This window comes from Falco punctatus, assembly GCF_963210335.1.
Source record: "Falco punctatus genome assembly, chromosome: 4".
In the NCBI taxonomy this organism is placed as follows: domain Eukaryota; kingdom Metazoa; phylum Chordata; class Aves; order Falconiformes; family Falconidae; genus Falco; species Falco punctatus.
In genome coordinates, this window is record NC_137583.1 from 18,851,312 (window position 1) to 18,866,556 (window position 15,245).

A 15,245-nucleotide genomic window follows, 5' to 3' on the forward strand; every position below is an offset into this window, starting at 1 on the left:
CGGGCTGTGCGGCAACCCCGGCTATGGCCCGGGATAACCCCCCGGGACAAACTCCCCGGGCCAAGCCCCCAGGGACAAAGCCCCCCGGGACAAACCCCCCGGGACGCCCCCCCGGGCCAAAGCCCCCGGGCCAAGCCCCCCGGGCCAAGCCCCCGCTCTCCTCGGGGACCCGCCGCCGGCCTCGCGCGGCGCTGAGGGCAGGCGTGACGTCACGCACGGCACCCTCCGCCGCCCGCCTGCCGTCAGAGCCGCGTGACGTCACGGGGCGGGGCGGGGCGGCAGGTGGCGCGCGGGGCGGGGCGGGGCCGGCGCTCCCGGCTGACAGCGGCTGGGCCCGTCCCGGCGCGGCCCGGCGGGAGTTGTAGTGCGCAGCGGGCGGAGGCGGCCCGGCCGGCCCCGGGGCGGACTACAAGTCCCAGGCGGGGCGGGCGGCGGCGCTGCGAGTGTGCGGGAGCGGGCGGCGCGGCGGGGCTCGGCGCGGCGGTAACCTCCCGTCTCTCCCTCTCGCAGCGGCGGCGACGATGCAGGCGGAGTCGGGGATCGTGCCGGACTTCGAGGTGGGCGAGGAGTTCCACGAGGAGCCCAAGACCTACTACGAGCTGAAGAGCCAGCCCCTCAAGAGCAGGTGGGACGGGCGGCGGCCGGGGGACGCGGTGCCCCCGCTGCGCCAGGCCGTCGGCGGGCGCCCGGCGACACCCCGCGCTGAGGCGCGGCGCCCCGCGCGGCCGTGCGGCGCCTCCTGCCATAATAGCGGCGTTGTCGGGCGGGAGGGCGGGCCGGGCCCGCGTTATGTAAAGGGCATTGTTGGCCGTGCGGGGCCTCCCTGCCACGCCGGGGCGGTCCGCGGGGGCAGCGGGCGGGGGGCGAGGCACCGGCGGCACCTGCCCGGGGGGGCGCCGGCGCTGCCCGGGCCCCGCAGGTGCGGCGGCGGCGGGTGCGGGCCGTCCGCAGCTGCAAAGTTGTTGCAAGGTCTCGCAGCGTCTCAGGTGGTTCTGGGGGTTGTTTTTGGCTCCGAGGGCCGCTCTGTTATGTGCTGCGGGACTGGAAACTTTTGCCTGGGGACATCGCTTTCTTCCTGAAGTGTTTTTTTCCACGCGATAGACCCTTTGCTCTTATCTGGAGCAGCTGCGGCACGCAGATACGCTCTGTGGAGGCAAGCACGGTGGTGTGCACCCCTCTGCTTGTGGGGTGTCGGACCCGCTCCCCATCCTAGCGCTGGAAGAAGCGAGGCACTGCTCTCCCACACCCTGAGCATCCCACCGTGTCCGTGACAGCACGTTTCTCCTTCCTTTGGCTTGCCATTCGGAGCACCCCGGCAGTAGCAAACCCTCCATTTCGTTACAGCGCTCTCCTAAGCCATAGTCAGCTGCGCGTAAGGTCATTGCTGCGAGTGTCATGTTCGTAATCAAGCCTGTTGTTAGCCTGTCTTTGTAGTCACGGTTTTCAGTTTTGAACAATGCTCTTCGTGCGTCTGTGCGTGCAGTCAGAAAATGAATGGGAAGGTAAATATAAAAAAACTGTGCTAGAATGAGCTTAGATTGTACCGCCTGCCAGAGGCGCTTCAAAGTAAATAAATTAACTTTTGATCCTGCTCTGAGTGTTTCAGAAACATCAAAGGTCTGTTAGTAAAAGATGTTACAAATTCTGTCACTGTTGCAAGGGCTGGCAAATCTGGGGCCGTGTCCTCTGGCCTATCTTCACAACAGCTCTACCTCTCACTGAACCTGTGGTGTTGCTCAGAAATGGTGTGTGTAGTGGAGGTGATGTGCAGCCTGACGGGCTAACTAAAGGTGCCAGAGTGAGCAGGGAGGTTGCCATTATCGGGGCAATTAGCTGGGAGCCAGGCTAACATGCAGGCAGGGAGAGGACAGGGCAGAAAGATGGGTTGATGAGCAGGGATGGGTTCCAGCTGTGTTGGAGGCAGCTGGGAGACCCACAGGGCTTTGGCCTCAGTGCCTGCGTCGCTGGTGGAGTGGGGCAGGTGTGGAGTAGATCGTGAGGACTGTGCCGTTGTTAGCCCTGTTTGCACCAGCTGTGGGTTCTAACTGGTGTGGGGGAGTTGTCCCTTTGCGGTTGTCCACTTTGCAGTCAGCCGCTTTTCTATGCCTTTAGGTGGTGTGGGCATGGAGCATAGCTAGCAGGTCTGTGTTTGACCTTGCACAGATGTTCCAACTGCTTTTAATTCCTGTGTGTTGAGGCTTTGGGACCCGAATGCATCCCTGTGTTGTTCACTTCTCTCAGGGAGATATGAATAAATATATTCTGTAATGAAGCGCTGGAGTATTTAGCCATCTTCTAAATGTTGTCACTTCAAACTGCCCTGGACTAATTGCCCCGTTACATTCTTACTTGATACTCCTGCAGAGCTGGCACTGCCCACCCTTTGGGTTTAAAGGGTCCCCAGTGTCAGTCATCTGGGCATCCTGGTGGTGCCCTGGGCCAGCATCTGTTCTGATGTCTCCAGGAGGGCTTGCTGAGTAGAAGTGACTGGCTTGCCCTGGTCTGCCTCGTGTTCCTCCACACGTCTCCGTGCACAGAAGAGGGAGCCCCGAGGGTGGAATAAACGACCCATGTTTTTTCTGGCAGATAGCAAGCTGACATGTTAACCTCGGTGTGGAGCCTGCCCAGCTCACGTACAGCTCTTACCTGGAGGTAAAGTCTCAGTTGTCTTCCTGGTCTTGTGGGAGATGAAGAAGCCAAGGAGCCAGGGGCCCTGCCTGGTCCATATAAACTTGTCCCTGGAGCCAGGCTGATAAAACTTGATGATAACGGGAGGCAAAAGTTGCTCACAAACCTGTTTGCTTCATGATGTGCAGATTGTAATCTAGGAGGACTTCTGTAGCCCTTCAGCTTTGCTCAGGCCTGAAACCAGTCTGACTGATGATTATCATGGGTATCCAATATTACCCTGTTGCTTTCTCTTGTGGCTTTAAATCAGAGTAATAGCACAGCAGTCAGTGGAATAGCACCGGGTCAGCATGGTGTAGTGATGGGACTGCGGCCATGGGAATTGCCGTCTTACCGTCTTCTCCACAGCCTTGCTCTGGAAAGGTTCCTGAGGAGCAGGCAAACCAGGGGCAATAGCTGATGTTAGGAATGAGTCTAAGTAGCTATCTACTCTTTTTCCCTGGTGAGAACTGCTGATTTCCTAGCAACATTCAGGACTTTCTCTGATCTCTCTTAACAATAAGAAGTGAGAAGCATCCTGGGCTTACTCATAGCAGCTGAAATTGTGAGTATATAGAGAAAGCCATCCAGCTCAGAAATATCTAAGAATGCCAGTGCTCAGAACCAAGAAGGAACTTGTTTTATTGCCCAGTTAAACTTAGCCCTGCTGATACTGCTGTCCTTCGCTCAGTAAAACTCTCCTGTTTGCTTCTCCCCAGATTGCTTGTTTTCCAGTATATAACAACCAGTTAAAGATTTCTCCTCTTCAGTGTGCCCTCACAGTTACTGCATCCATGTTTCATAATTCAGGTCTGCAATCCAAAGCCGCAAGGGGTCCAATAATAAGTTTTTTGCAGTAAATACTGTACTGACTTAGGCCAAGCCGCAATTGAATGCTGGAAGCCAAGGAAAAATGTAAGCCCAGCAAAAAGCTTTAATCACAAGGGATGGAGAGAATACGTGGGGCTAAGATACATCAGTTCCAACCCTATTTCCTAAACCCCTCTGACTCTGGAGAAGTTAACTTCTTGTGCTAAGTGCTGGCTACATTTAAGGGTTCTCTGGAATTTGCTGTGGTTGAATGTCTTTGAAAACTGAGATGTTTCAGTTGTGTTGGTTTCTCCAGAGTCACTTTTCACTGCGGGAGGGAACTGGACTGTATGACTAGCCAGTAAGACAATGAGATACATATTTTTTTTTTTCCCCTCACATTCATACTTTATTTCTCTCCTGCCGTACTCCAAGAGAATAATAGTTTTAATTGATAAGTACATGCACTTAAATGTGCATGTGCTTGGGTAATGAACAAGAAAATAAGTTTTCTTTCCTGGTACAAGCACTGCAAAATGAAATTGATAGAGTTTTGCTTTCAGGCAATCAGTTGAAGAAGAAAATCGGTTATTACCCAATGTAAACACAGATCCTGACGTGTCTGCATGCAGTCATCAGGGCGCTGTAGGCTCAAGTTACATGTATCGGACTGCTAATGAAGATTCTTTAAATAATTTGACTTATTAAAGCAATGTTTTGGATATCAAACTGGTATCTGGAAGTAAAGACTTTACAGTCTGCCTTTGTGCAGGATGATCTGAACTAACCCAGATGTGGCAAATAGAGCAAAAACTTCTATATTTAATTGTTTTTCTTTGTTTTCTGGCTCTCTGTAATGTGTGTCTGTTTGGATGGTATGCGCAACATAGCAGGCAGCAGCAAGTGATTGTCAGTTGTGTACCTGCAGGTAAATGATTATAATTTGTTTGTGATCTGTGCTATTTTCTGTTGCCCTTTCCCAACTTATTTATTCTCAGACTGGTTAAAAAGCACCTGAATGATGCAGTTACTGAATTATTTTTAGTGGAAAAAATCATTAGGAAATGCTTTTAAGTTGCATGGTAGTTTTTTAGGAAGCTTATTCTTGTTTTATGAGCAGTAGCATTGAGATGTAGAGTTTGTCATTATTAAAACAGTAATGTTTTTATAAAATTTTCAACATTCCTGGTGTCCAAATGTGTGGGTTTTTTTTAATATAAACCTTCAATATTTCACTTTTATTGGCTAGTACCTTATCTCTATCCAGTTAGCATCCTCTGTAAAACTCTTTTTATTTTGATTCCACCCCCCACCCGGTGTTAAGTCTTGATTTAGTTAAAACTGCTTTTAATGCCCAATGTTTGTTGAGGAAATATGCATTTCACCGAAAAGGCACACATTTTTGAAATGTGTACTTACTCTGGAGCCAAAGAGGACTTTTCTAAAGTGCCTTAGTCTGCAGATGATCAAATTTGATTTTGTAAATGAACTTTGCAGCGTGATTGAATTTGAACTTGATTACATTAGACTTAACATTGAGTTTGTGCCTTGTTGGAGGTAGTCTTTTCATATTACTGCTATTTATGGATCTTATTCAAGTGTTTTATATTCTGGTTGGGTTCTGCAATGCAGTTTGTTCAAGCTACTGCTTATATCTGTTCCAGTTGTGCAAGAAGTGGAAAATATCCTTTATTTAGAACAGGTCACATGTGCTTGCATCCAGGAACCGCGTCTCAGTGTGTTAAAAAAAAAAAAAAAAAAAAAAAAAGTATCTTGGAGGAACAGATTTTAAAAGTTCCTGAAATATTTTTCCGTCTGTTACAGAGGAACATTACATATTTTAAACTAAAAGTTAATAATAGCTGAGTTTAAAGTGATACGTAGGCTAGCACTCACTGAAGTCAATGGTATAAGTCTTAACCGGCACCAGTGGGAGTAGAGCTAAGCCAAAAGTATGTGTCTTTGAAATCTCTCTGGTAACATTTTTGTGAGTGAGTCAATAATCCCATGTTTATTCTGCACCTCAAATTCACTTCACTATGAAGGAAACCCTCACCACATCTTTTTGTACTTATTTATTTTTCAAAACAGCCTTATAAGGAAAGGCTGCAATTGGAGTGTCTGTTGTATAAACATGTGGAGACAATGAGCAGTATTTCTTTGTATTTCTTTATACTGGGAGTCAGTGCTGCTCCCTGTCTGTAGCAGAGCGTTTTCCATGGCAAGAGATCCTTGCTGACCTTTTCTGTTCTGCGAAACTCTCACTCTGCTATTTGCAGTAGGCCTTTGCTATTTAGCAAGGAAACAGAAATAGCCCATGAAATTCAGTTCAGCATTTGCTTTGATAGGAACTACTGAACGTCACCTTTTTGCTTCCCTAGCCTGCTTTCCTCGGGAGGGTTTTGTTTAGCTGCCAAGCTGATCAGAAAGTGCACGGATATTTTAAGGCTGAGCTGCCTGCACTGACTGTGCACCTTTTAGTATGCACATGTATTTTCCTTTTGTTTATCGAACGGCTGGCTGTATTAGTGGTGTATAACTACATGTGCGCTCTGCATGAAACAAATCCATACCTTTCTGGTGAGCAGGAAGCTTCACTAGGTGGCTACTATTGATTTATGGAATCCAGGTGATAATTTGGATCAATATATTATTCTGCTTTTTACATGGCTGAAAATGAACTGATGCAGCAGTCGATGGATAGCTGGGGTGCCCCTGGTACAGCTCGTTTCCTTAAGTGTAGTGGAGGTAATTTCACAAGTCTCTGGACCAGAATTTTTGGGGCTGCTGTGGACCTACCAGTTGTCATTAACAAGTCATTGAGGAGCTTATTCTGTGCTGTGTCTGTTTCTGTTTGGCACGTAGGGTGATATATCGGAGGTCCTTTCCAGCACGGCGGTAGGCAGCATGACTTATTCCTGCTGTACGGTTTGGTCAGGATCTAGAAGAAAACTGGGAAGTGAGAGCAGAAGGGACTTGCAGATGCATTATTTTGTAAACAAATTCAACCTCTCGCAGCATTCTATGATTGAAAGTTTACTGGGAAGAAATCTGTACAGCTGCTTAAAAACAAGGGTACGGAAGATACCTGTTCTGACACTTACTATGCTGTCCTCCTATTTCTAGGTTTGCTTTCCAAAGCAACATGCTGTACTCCTTCTGTTTCATTTTCCAAGTCTTAATTTTCTGTTTACTTTTCTGCAAAAAATTGGAGTTATGTGTTGGCTGTTAATTGTCTTCTGAGAACTATCTGCTGTTTCAGTGTTGAGAACAAAATGAAAGTCCAACTTCCATTAAGCTGCTCAGGCTCTTGGCCATTATTGTCAGTCTCATTCTATTTTGGATTCAAAAAGTTTTTGAAATACATTTGTTGTAACATTGTTTGCTAAAATTCACTGTATTTTAATATCATTTTTGCTGGAACAAAGAAAATGTGCTTAAGCAGCATGGCATGGCAGATTTTGCTGGACAGTTAACTATTGCATCACTGTCATATTGTGCTAGAACTGTGTTTATTTTATTTTTTTAATAATCCCAACAGCTAAACAGTAAGAGGACAACTACTGGTTTGCATGTAGTTGCACACTTTGTTTCTTACTGGGGAAAAACAGCACAGGAAAAGGAATATTGTTGCATATTGATGATATAACAATGCTACTGCTTCATCTGCATCAGCTGTAAAAAAGCTGGTGCTGCTTTGAGTGTCACAATTGAAATTCTTCGGTTCCAGTGAACCTAAGTGTGTAATGCAGTCTGAAACAGATCAGCCTGTCCTCCAGCCCATCCCCGAGGTAGAATTTACAGGCCGTTTTCAGTGTTAGACACTGTCAAGGGTCCGCTTGCCATGGATGGGCACTAGCAATTTTGGGGTGCCTTTTGAAAGGGCTCTGTCCCAGTATCTTTGGCCAGAATTTCAGCTTGTGACTTGCACCGGCACTAGACATTAATGTCTGCGGGCTTCACCTGAAAATAAATGTTTCAAAGAGGATGTAGGAGTGTCTAAGGGAAAGAAGATGGTGTGCGTATCACTGGTACAAGACAAAAATTGTGAAAATTAGTAAGAAGGCTTGCAATGCAACTGCTAGCTAATACTTTAACCGCTAATAGTGCCTTTGGATCGAGCTCATTCTTTCTGGTAACATCTCTGCTGCAAGGGCTGCTGTAATGTTTGTGTTAGCAGCTTTCTGGCAAGCATGCAAGCCAGGGTCTGGTGGTTTATAGCATTTTTTTTTTTTCTTCAGTGGTGATTATGTAGAAACCCTCTGTAGGTTCCCCCCACCCTGACCTGCTGCTCACAGCTGCTGCATGGACTGGACTGGCAGGTTGAAGGGCAAAAATGTGTTGCTGTGATGTATAATTACTTCTTCCAGCATGAGCCAACAGAGCTGCTTGCTGTGATGATTGTTACGTATACTGCTATGTAAAACAGAATGCAAGTTTAATGTAGGGTTCAGGCTAGTATTTTAATGTTGCAATTAACAGCCTCTTAACAGTAAACAAGTTTTTTTTTAAATCAGTTCCCATGAAGATTATTCCTTTGCAATGTAGGCAGGCATACATTTGCAGATGCGGAGTTTGAGTTCTATATTACCTGGAGAAATGAGCACCGAGAACAAACAAATACCTTTTTTTCAGACCTTTTTTCTTTTACTCTAGAATACCACAGGTTTGGTGTCAGGCGGCTGGAGATCAGTCCTGCAGCTAGTATTTCATAGGGACGCTTTGGCGAAGGGAAACGGTCGCATTTGAGATGATGCGGCAGTTGCCATCTCTTGGAAGAACTGGATTCATCCTTCTTAAATGTTCCCCAAAAAATGATGACCAAGTTTCACAGGTATGTTGCACCTCTGTTTGTGCTGCTATTTTGGCACAAAATGGGCATAAACCCACGTGAACCTGCTGCTGAGGCTGGTGGGCCTGGGTGATGCGTGTCGGGGGGGTCTGGTCCTCTCAGACCATCTTGTGAGACTGCTTGTGAAGAGACCACTGAAGTTGCAAGGCGTAGGAAGGAGTTTTGCAGCTTTTCAAACCTATAAAGGCAAGCGTCGTTTGTCCTCGTGCCAGGATTGTGTGCCTGGTTTGGCCTACTGTTACATTAAAGAATTTAGTTGAGATGAATTCTGAGAGAAAAGGACTTTACCTGTGAAAATTAGTGTTTTGGCTACCTGGAAAGATGTTGATCACCTTTGAGACATTTAGGCGCTGGAATATTGCCAAGTTTAATGTGTTTAAAGCATCATGCCAATAACAGATACTGTATTATCGAAGCTTGCCTGTAACCCTTGCGTGCTGAGACACCGTTTCTTGTCTTCGTGGTAGGTGACAAAACAAACCGCTGTATGAATGGTAGAAATGTAGTAGGGCGGGGGCACTGGCATCTGGAGACTGGAAAAAAGTAACAAGAAGTGGGAACAACTGGAATATCCTGAGCGAAGGATGCTTCAGAGAATGGAGACAGGAATGATGGGTGGTTGTTACTAATCTTACTGCCAGCCATCCTGTTGTAACATGTAAACATTTACAGAAAATGGGAATTACGGTGATCCTTTCTGGAGAAGCAGCTAGCTAGAAAACTTGGGATGGAGCTAAATCAGCTGGGAACTGTTGTCAGGGTCAGAAGATGGGAGCAGAGTCTGGAAGCTGTCAGATGGCAAGAGATGGGGAATATGGGCAGTGGGGGAAAGCGTTTGTGGTCCTGAAGCTTCAAACTGGGAAGTCAGAATATTACTGTAGAGATGGAAAAGGATCACTGAGATATCAGAGTGGGAGAGCCTGGCTGAACATGTTTTGTGCACATTTACTATTTCCTTTCAGGATTCTTTGGGTTTTATCTAAATAAAGGAGGAAAGAGTTTGTAATAAAATATGACTGACTTTGGAAATACTTTTTCTGGATGTGTTCTTGCATGGTAATATGCAGCTGTAAAGCCAAACCAGGAATACAGAGGTACAAGCCCTTTTTATTATGTTTGTGGATATCAGCCTGAATAAATAATAGTTGCAACCTGAGAGAAGGAAATGAGAATGATGCTGAGATGTGTACATATGCAGGAGGGAACAAGCTTACAGAAAAGAAAAGCAAAGGGAAAAAAACTCTTAGGGGCTGTACATTGGAAGCTGGAAGGGGTTCAAGGAGGTGTGGGGCTTTTGTATGAGTCCCCTGGGATGCCATTAATTGTAGTGTTTGGGTTTCTGCTCAGTCTAGCAAGCTTTGTTTGTACCAAATATTTACAATTCTACCCAAGCTCATCCACAACACATCCCAGGTGTCACTCTGCCTTCACTAGACCATAGGCATGGTTCAGAAGAGTTGCTGGGATTGTTTATTTATTTATTGCTGTTGTAAGAAGAATGTTGCTATCTGATAAATAATTATTCCACCCTTGGAGAAGGCGCATTGTAAATCTGTTAAGCTGCTCCTTTGTTTGTTAGGCTTGTGCATAATAAGTTTGGAATTTAAGATTAGTAGTATGCTGTGCAACTGCTCATTTCGTGACCTCATCCTCCTGCTCTGCTCGCCTGCCTGTCCACCTGTCACATCCTGTTGGGTACCTAGGGCTATATTCATAAGGGGAGCTTTGGTCTAGCATTGCATCATCTAATTTTTTTTGTGTTCTGCTGCCTAATGGAATTAAAAAAAACCCTGTGAGGTAGGTGTCTAGGTTCCTTTACAGAACACATGGGGGAAAGGTGGCTTCAAAGAAGGCTTGTGAAAACCAGCATGTGGAGCGGGGGATGGCCTGAGTCAGCCAGCGAAGGGTGTATGAGGCTGGCATTGGTGTTGAATGCTGTCCCTTGAAGATCTGGTTGACTGGTCTAGGTGAGCTCTTGCTAAACCTTTCTCAGAGTGGTGTGCCAAAGACAGGTCTGCTTTTAGAGATGGGAGGAAGAGTGGGTGGTACGACATCCCCCTATCCCAGCATCGTCCATTCGGGAGACGGAACATCGGAGTTCCAGTCATGTCTGTGACTCAAAACACGAGACTGAACATGTCCACCACCCTTTGGAGTGCTCAGACCAACAAACCATGGGCTTTTTGAGGTGTCTCTTTTGCAGAAGTCAGTCTGTTTTGCCTTGTATCATATTTGTTAAACTGATAGGGTCAGGATTGGCTTGGTGTAACATGAGGGAGTGAGAATTTGCCTGGGATGATTCTCAGCCTGCTCCAGAAGGTAGTTATTTGTACAGAATGGAACAGCTCTACCAGGAGGCAAGGAAGATGTGCTCAGAAATTAGATCGTTTTCAGCTCCCGTCTGTTTCTAAAAGGTCGTTGTCCAAGTCTCTGTAGTGGAGGTCACAGCATGAAATATCGGGACCTGCTTGACCTACTAGTGGTGATATTTGGGGCACAGATAGTTGGATGAAGGGAAAAAGCCTTTAAGGTTATGGGAACCAGAGATTCCTGAATTGGGAAGCAGGAAGGTGAGGAATTTGAAGGGTGGTATGGACACCCTGATGGTACTGATGGCTGAAGGGCCTCGCTGAGTGGGGTGTATTGGTGAGGAAGCTGTCAGGCAAATGTGGATATTAAGAGTGAAGACAAGTATATGTTATTTCTTAAGAGCACTTTATTTTTTAGAAATGTGAAATCATTTGTGGTACCGCAAGAGAAGCTTGAATGTGTGCAGAAGTGAGTTACCAAGGAGTAAAGTGAGTAAGACAGGAGGTGAAATAAGATTGTCTCTATCACAAACTTGTTTTTTCGATTTAGCTTGTTGCACAACTTAGTTTCAGTCTAATTGCAAAACTATTCTGCAAGTGACAATTTGGTTCCCAGCTGATACAGCTTTTGATATTTACTGCATAAGGCTGTGCTGTAGGAGCTGTTAGCCCTGAAGATGCTGTGGGCCAGCAAGGATTTTCTGTTTTTCAAGTGGGTTGAGTAGAAAAGTGTGAAACAGATCTGCCTGTTACAAGGATCTCGGAGGTGCTGGAGCTGCCCCTGCAAAGAAAACAGGGAAGGCTGGAAGGGGCCTGGTGCTGCTGCTACTGTACATTTGCAGAGCTGGGGAGGCTCTTTCTTGCAGCCTTTTTGGTATTTCCCAAAGGAATCGGCCACTCTACCTTTACAGCAGCCTCCTGCTTTCTGGGAGAGAGCCCTCTGAGTAGGCAGTAATTACTGTCTTTCTAAAGGAGTCTTCATTTGTGGAGGAGACTTTTAATTACCCCTCACTTAGCCTTTCTAATGAAGGTCCTTGTAAGAGTTGTGCTGGGGTAGCGTGATCTCCATAGGACAAAATTCCCCTCCTCTGGGTTTGCAGTCATCTCTTGCACCTATCTGGGGTGTGTGTTCTTGGGTCTCAGGTGGGATCTTTAGGGACTTGCTCTTTGAAACTGTTGACCTTTTGCCTTGCAGCACCACTTGAGACTATAAACAGACCTGCAGAGAGGAACAGCTCCAATGATCTCATGCTCATGAATGCCGTTCTGCTACAGCTACACCAAGTGTCGTGCTGCATACCAGTTCAATAGAAGGAGGCTGGCGAGGAAAAGGTGGCTGCTGTGACCTGGAGAACCTCTGATGGTGGTTGCAGTCTCGGCTGGTAATCCCACCTTTTTTATGCCCAGAGCCTCTCATGGGCGGCCTGGGCATTAAAGCTCTTTTAGGTAGGCGCAGAAGCACATGTAAGAGGACAGGTCCTGCTCTCCCAAAGGATTGCGAGAGCATCAATGCACTATCATTACGGCACAACGTTCAGCAGATCGCAGTGGTGTATTTGTCAGCCAGCCAGGATGGCACGGACATGGAAAGCCATCAGTACTGCAGGAAAAAACATGTTAATGATCTAAAGAAATGCTTTAGTGATTTCTTGTTTAAGTGCTGGGTTTGCTTATTTGCCTGTTTTCTCATATGGTTGTTGAGATGTGCTGTGAGCTGGAGGATGGTAATGGTTTGTATGGTTACCAGTCTCATCCCCTGCTATCTGATAACTTCTGCCCTGTTGCTATGAAACGTTTTAGTGAGATGCTGTGTAAAAGGGATGAATATCCATCTGTAACTGAAGAGGTATTTTTTCATGGCTCATTTCTTGCTGATCTTTCTGATCAGTTTTCTAATTCTGGTGGTGGTGGATTTGAATGATTTCTGGTGTTGTCATACAATTATCTGATGCATGTTTCCCATCTGTAATTCAATACCTTTGCATTGAGGTTTGTTAAATAGCACAGTGCAGAAAATTGCAGTATCTGTGCTTGTTATCTCTTTTCAGTGGGTTTATATTTTGTGGCAAGGACTTTCATGGCTCTTGAAATTCCAATTCTGTAATCATAATTTAATTTAAGACAGGTTTCCCTGTATTTAGGAGCTACAGAATCAGGCTATGCTTTGGAGAAATGCTAAATTTGGCTGCTTGCAGAGTCATCCAAAGTACATAGGTTGTTCTGTAGGTGCTGTTTGGCTTCTTGTGGTGCTGTAGGGAATGCTGGGCTTTGAGGGCTATGTGATGGAAATGCAGTTCCTCCTTTCTGCATGTAGCATAGGAAAAAATAAGTAGGAACTGTGTGCACTTTGTTCAGTGGCACTTCTAGTTGTGGAGTACCCCTGGCAGCAGAAAGACGGGTGCTCTAGAACTGCAAGATGGCATCGATTGTGTTGCATTTCTGCTGGAACAAAAATATAACCAGCTCAGCATTTGCACTTTCCACTTGTGTATTGTTTTCTCTTTATTTTGTGTATTTAGAAATGCTATGCTCTGCAAACTGCTGGTTTAGTATTTTCTGTGGAATGAAAACTATCTGGATAACTTAGCTGAATTTTATCAAAGTTTATGGTAACAGCTCTTTTCTGTCTCCAGGCATCTTGTTAGATAAAGATGAGAATTTGAGTTAAAATTCAGGGAGGTACCAATCTGCTGGTTTTATGACCTGGAATTTTGGAAACAACTTGGGCTTGTTTGAAGTTGTAGAACTAACTGAAATATTAAAATGATATATAGTCTTTACGAAAAGCTCTCCCTGAGCAAATACCTGTTGTAGGCTTCCCCCCTCCCCCCCACCCCCAGCCCCGGCAATGTACTTTGAATTCTGGACATGGTGGGAGATGCAAGCTAAAGAAAGCATCCAGCATCCGAGGCTTCTTTGAAAGAGATCAGATTCAAATGCCAGTTGAAGTTAAGCATATGTTTAAAGACCTCCCTTGATCAAACCTCTGTTCAGCAAAGCATCTCCATGTATTCTTTATTTCAGAATGCTAAATAATTAAGTTGGGTTTGTACTAGTAGGTTTAAACTTGCTAAGAGCCCTCGGGCTGCAACATACACGGGAGTGCTCTACCTCGATCCAGCAAACCTGAATCATGAGAACTGTGCTGCTCAAGACTATTTGTGCTTAAGTTTCTGCTCACAGTTTGAATATGTTGTTGGATTGGAAAAAGTGTTCAGCATATGGCAGGCTGTTAAATCCAATGTACTTCTGAGCCTGACGCTGATTTTAATAAATTCTACTTTTGTTGAAATACTACTTCGAAAAATAAAAAATCCCACTAGAAATAGATAAATGGGTAACCTTTTCAATGTGAGATGCAGAGTTAACTGAATTTCAGTAGTCTGTTTAACAGAGGACTATTGGGGTGCTATTTTTTTTTTTTGTGTGTGGAGCAACACCAAAAACCCCCAAAACAAAACAAAAAAAACCCAAACCAAGAACTGAACTGCCCATTTAGTTTCTGTTGTCCTGATGATAGCATTGGTTTAAGGGTTGGGTTTTTTGGATGGTGTGGAGTTTAATTTGGTGGTGTGTGTGTGTGGTGTGTGTTGGTTTTTCTCGGTGGTTTTTTTTTTTTTTAAGTGAGGTGAAGGAAGTGCTCAAGCACTTTCTCAGCATTGGAAAGTTTTAGGTGTTTGAGAGATGAGTATTTAGATTTGCATGTGCTTAAATCACGAAGAACAGTTCTTTGAGCACTCGGGTGTGTGTGTGCCTACCATGATGGTGAGTGCTTGTGTGGCTTCTCTGAAAAAGGAGCTTATATGACTGCAGCTCTTTGGATCCAAACTAAGTTGTTCTCAAAGCCAGCCACAGTCTAGTATCATGTGTCACATGGGCAGGTTCTGAAAATTTGGAATAGGGTTGTTTTCAATGGTCTTCTAAGTTTTTTCCAGTAGCTATACAGAATCACAGAATCATTGAGGTGCCACCTCTGGAGATCATCTCGTCCAGCTCTGTTGCTCATCATGCTGAGTGGGTTACTCAGAGCCATGCCTCATTGTATTTTGGAGATACTGGAACCCCAGACTCCACTACTTTTTTGGATGACCTGTTCCAGTATTGTTGACCCTTACAGTAAAAAAATGTGCTTTTTTTTCTGAGTTACATAGAACTTCATGCGTAAACTGGTTTTTGACTTAAGTATCGCATTATGCACAAGATGAAGTAGGCGGGAGGCTGCACACCTCCCCAGGTTGTACTTCTTCAGCTTTGCTTTTCTAAGTGAGGCAAGGGGATGTATTTCTTATCTGAACTGTTCCAATTTGTCCTAAAAGCAACTGATTGTAACAGGCATAGTTAAAAGACTTGGTGAGCAAAACTTCTGCATCCTTTTCAGTCTCGGCTCAAAGGCAGTCAGGTTTTCTTCCTTGTCTTGATTCAATCTTGTTTGATGCAAACTAGGTTTTTTTGCTCCGTCATTCCCAGTTGTGGATGGATGCAAAGCACCCTACAATGTAATGTCACATTGAATAAGCACTTCTGTTTCGGTGCAGAGGTTGTGTCCAGTGCTGCAAAACTGTACCTTGGTGTTGTGCAAAGCATTTAACAGATGCTCATTGCAAGTG

At 45.4% G+C, this 15,245-nt stretch overlaps 1 protein-coding gene across 4 annotated transcripts in view; it reads left to right on the forward strand.

Annotated features, from left to right (window-relative positions):
- The first annotated feature begins 226 nt into the window (after window positions 1-226).
- The window catches only part of MITF (melanocyte inducing transcription factor), a 110,337-nt gene continuing 95,318 nt past the window's right edge, over window positions 227-15,245 (forward strand). Inside the window, exon 1 of one of the 4 annotated variants that reach the window (XM_080383143.1) lies at window positions 227-625. In XM_080383143.1, the coding sequence (XP_080239269.1) occupies window positions 522-625 (104 nt within the window). In that variant the 5' untranslated portion in view covers window positions 227-521. The remainder of the gene's footprint in view (window positions 626-15,245) is intronic. The other 3 variants (XM_080383144.1, XM_080383145.1, XM_080383149.1) reach the window with 3 other exon arrangements.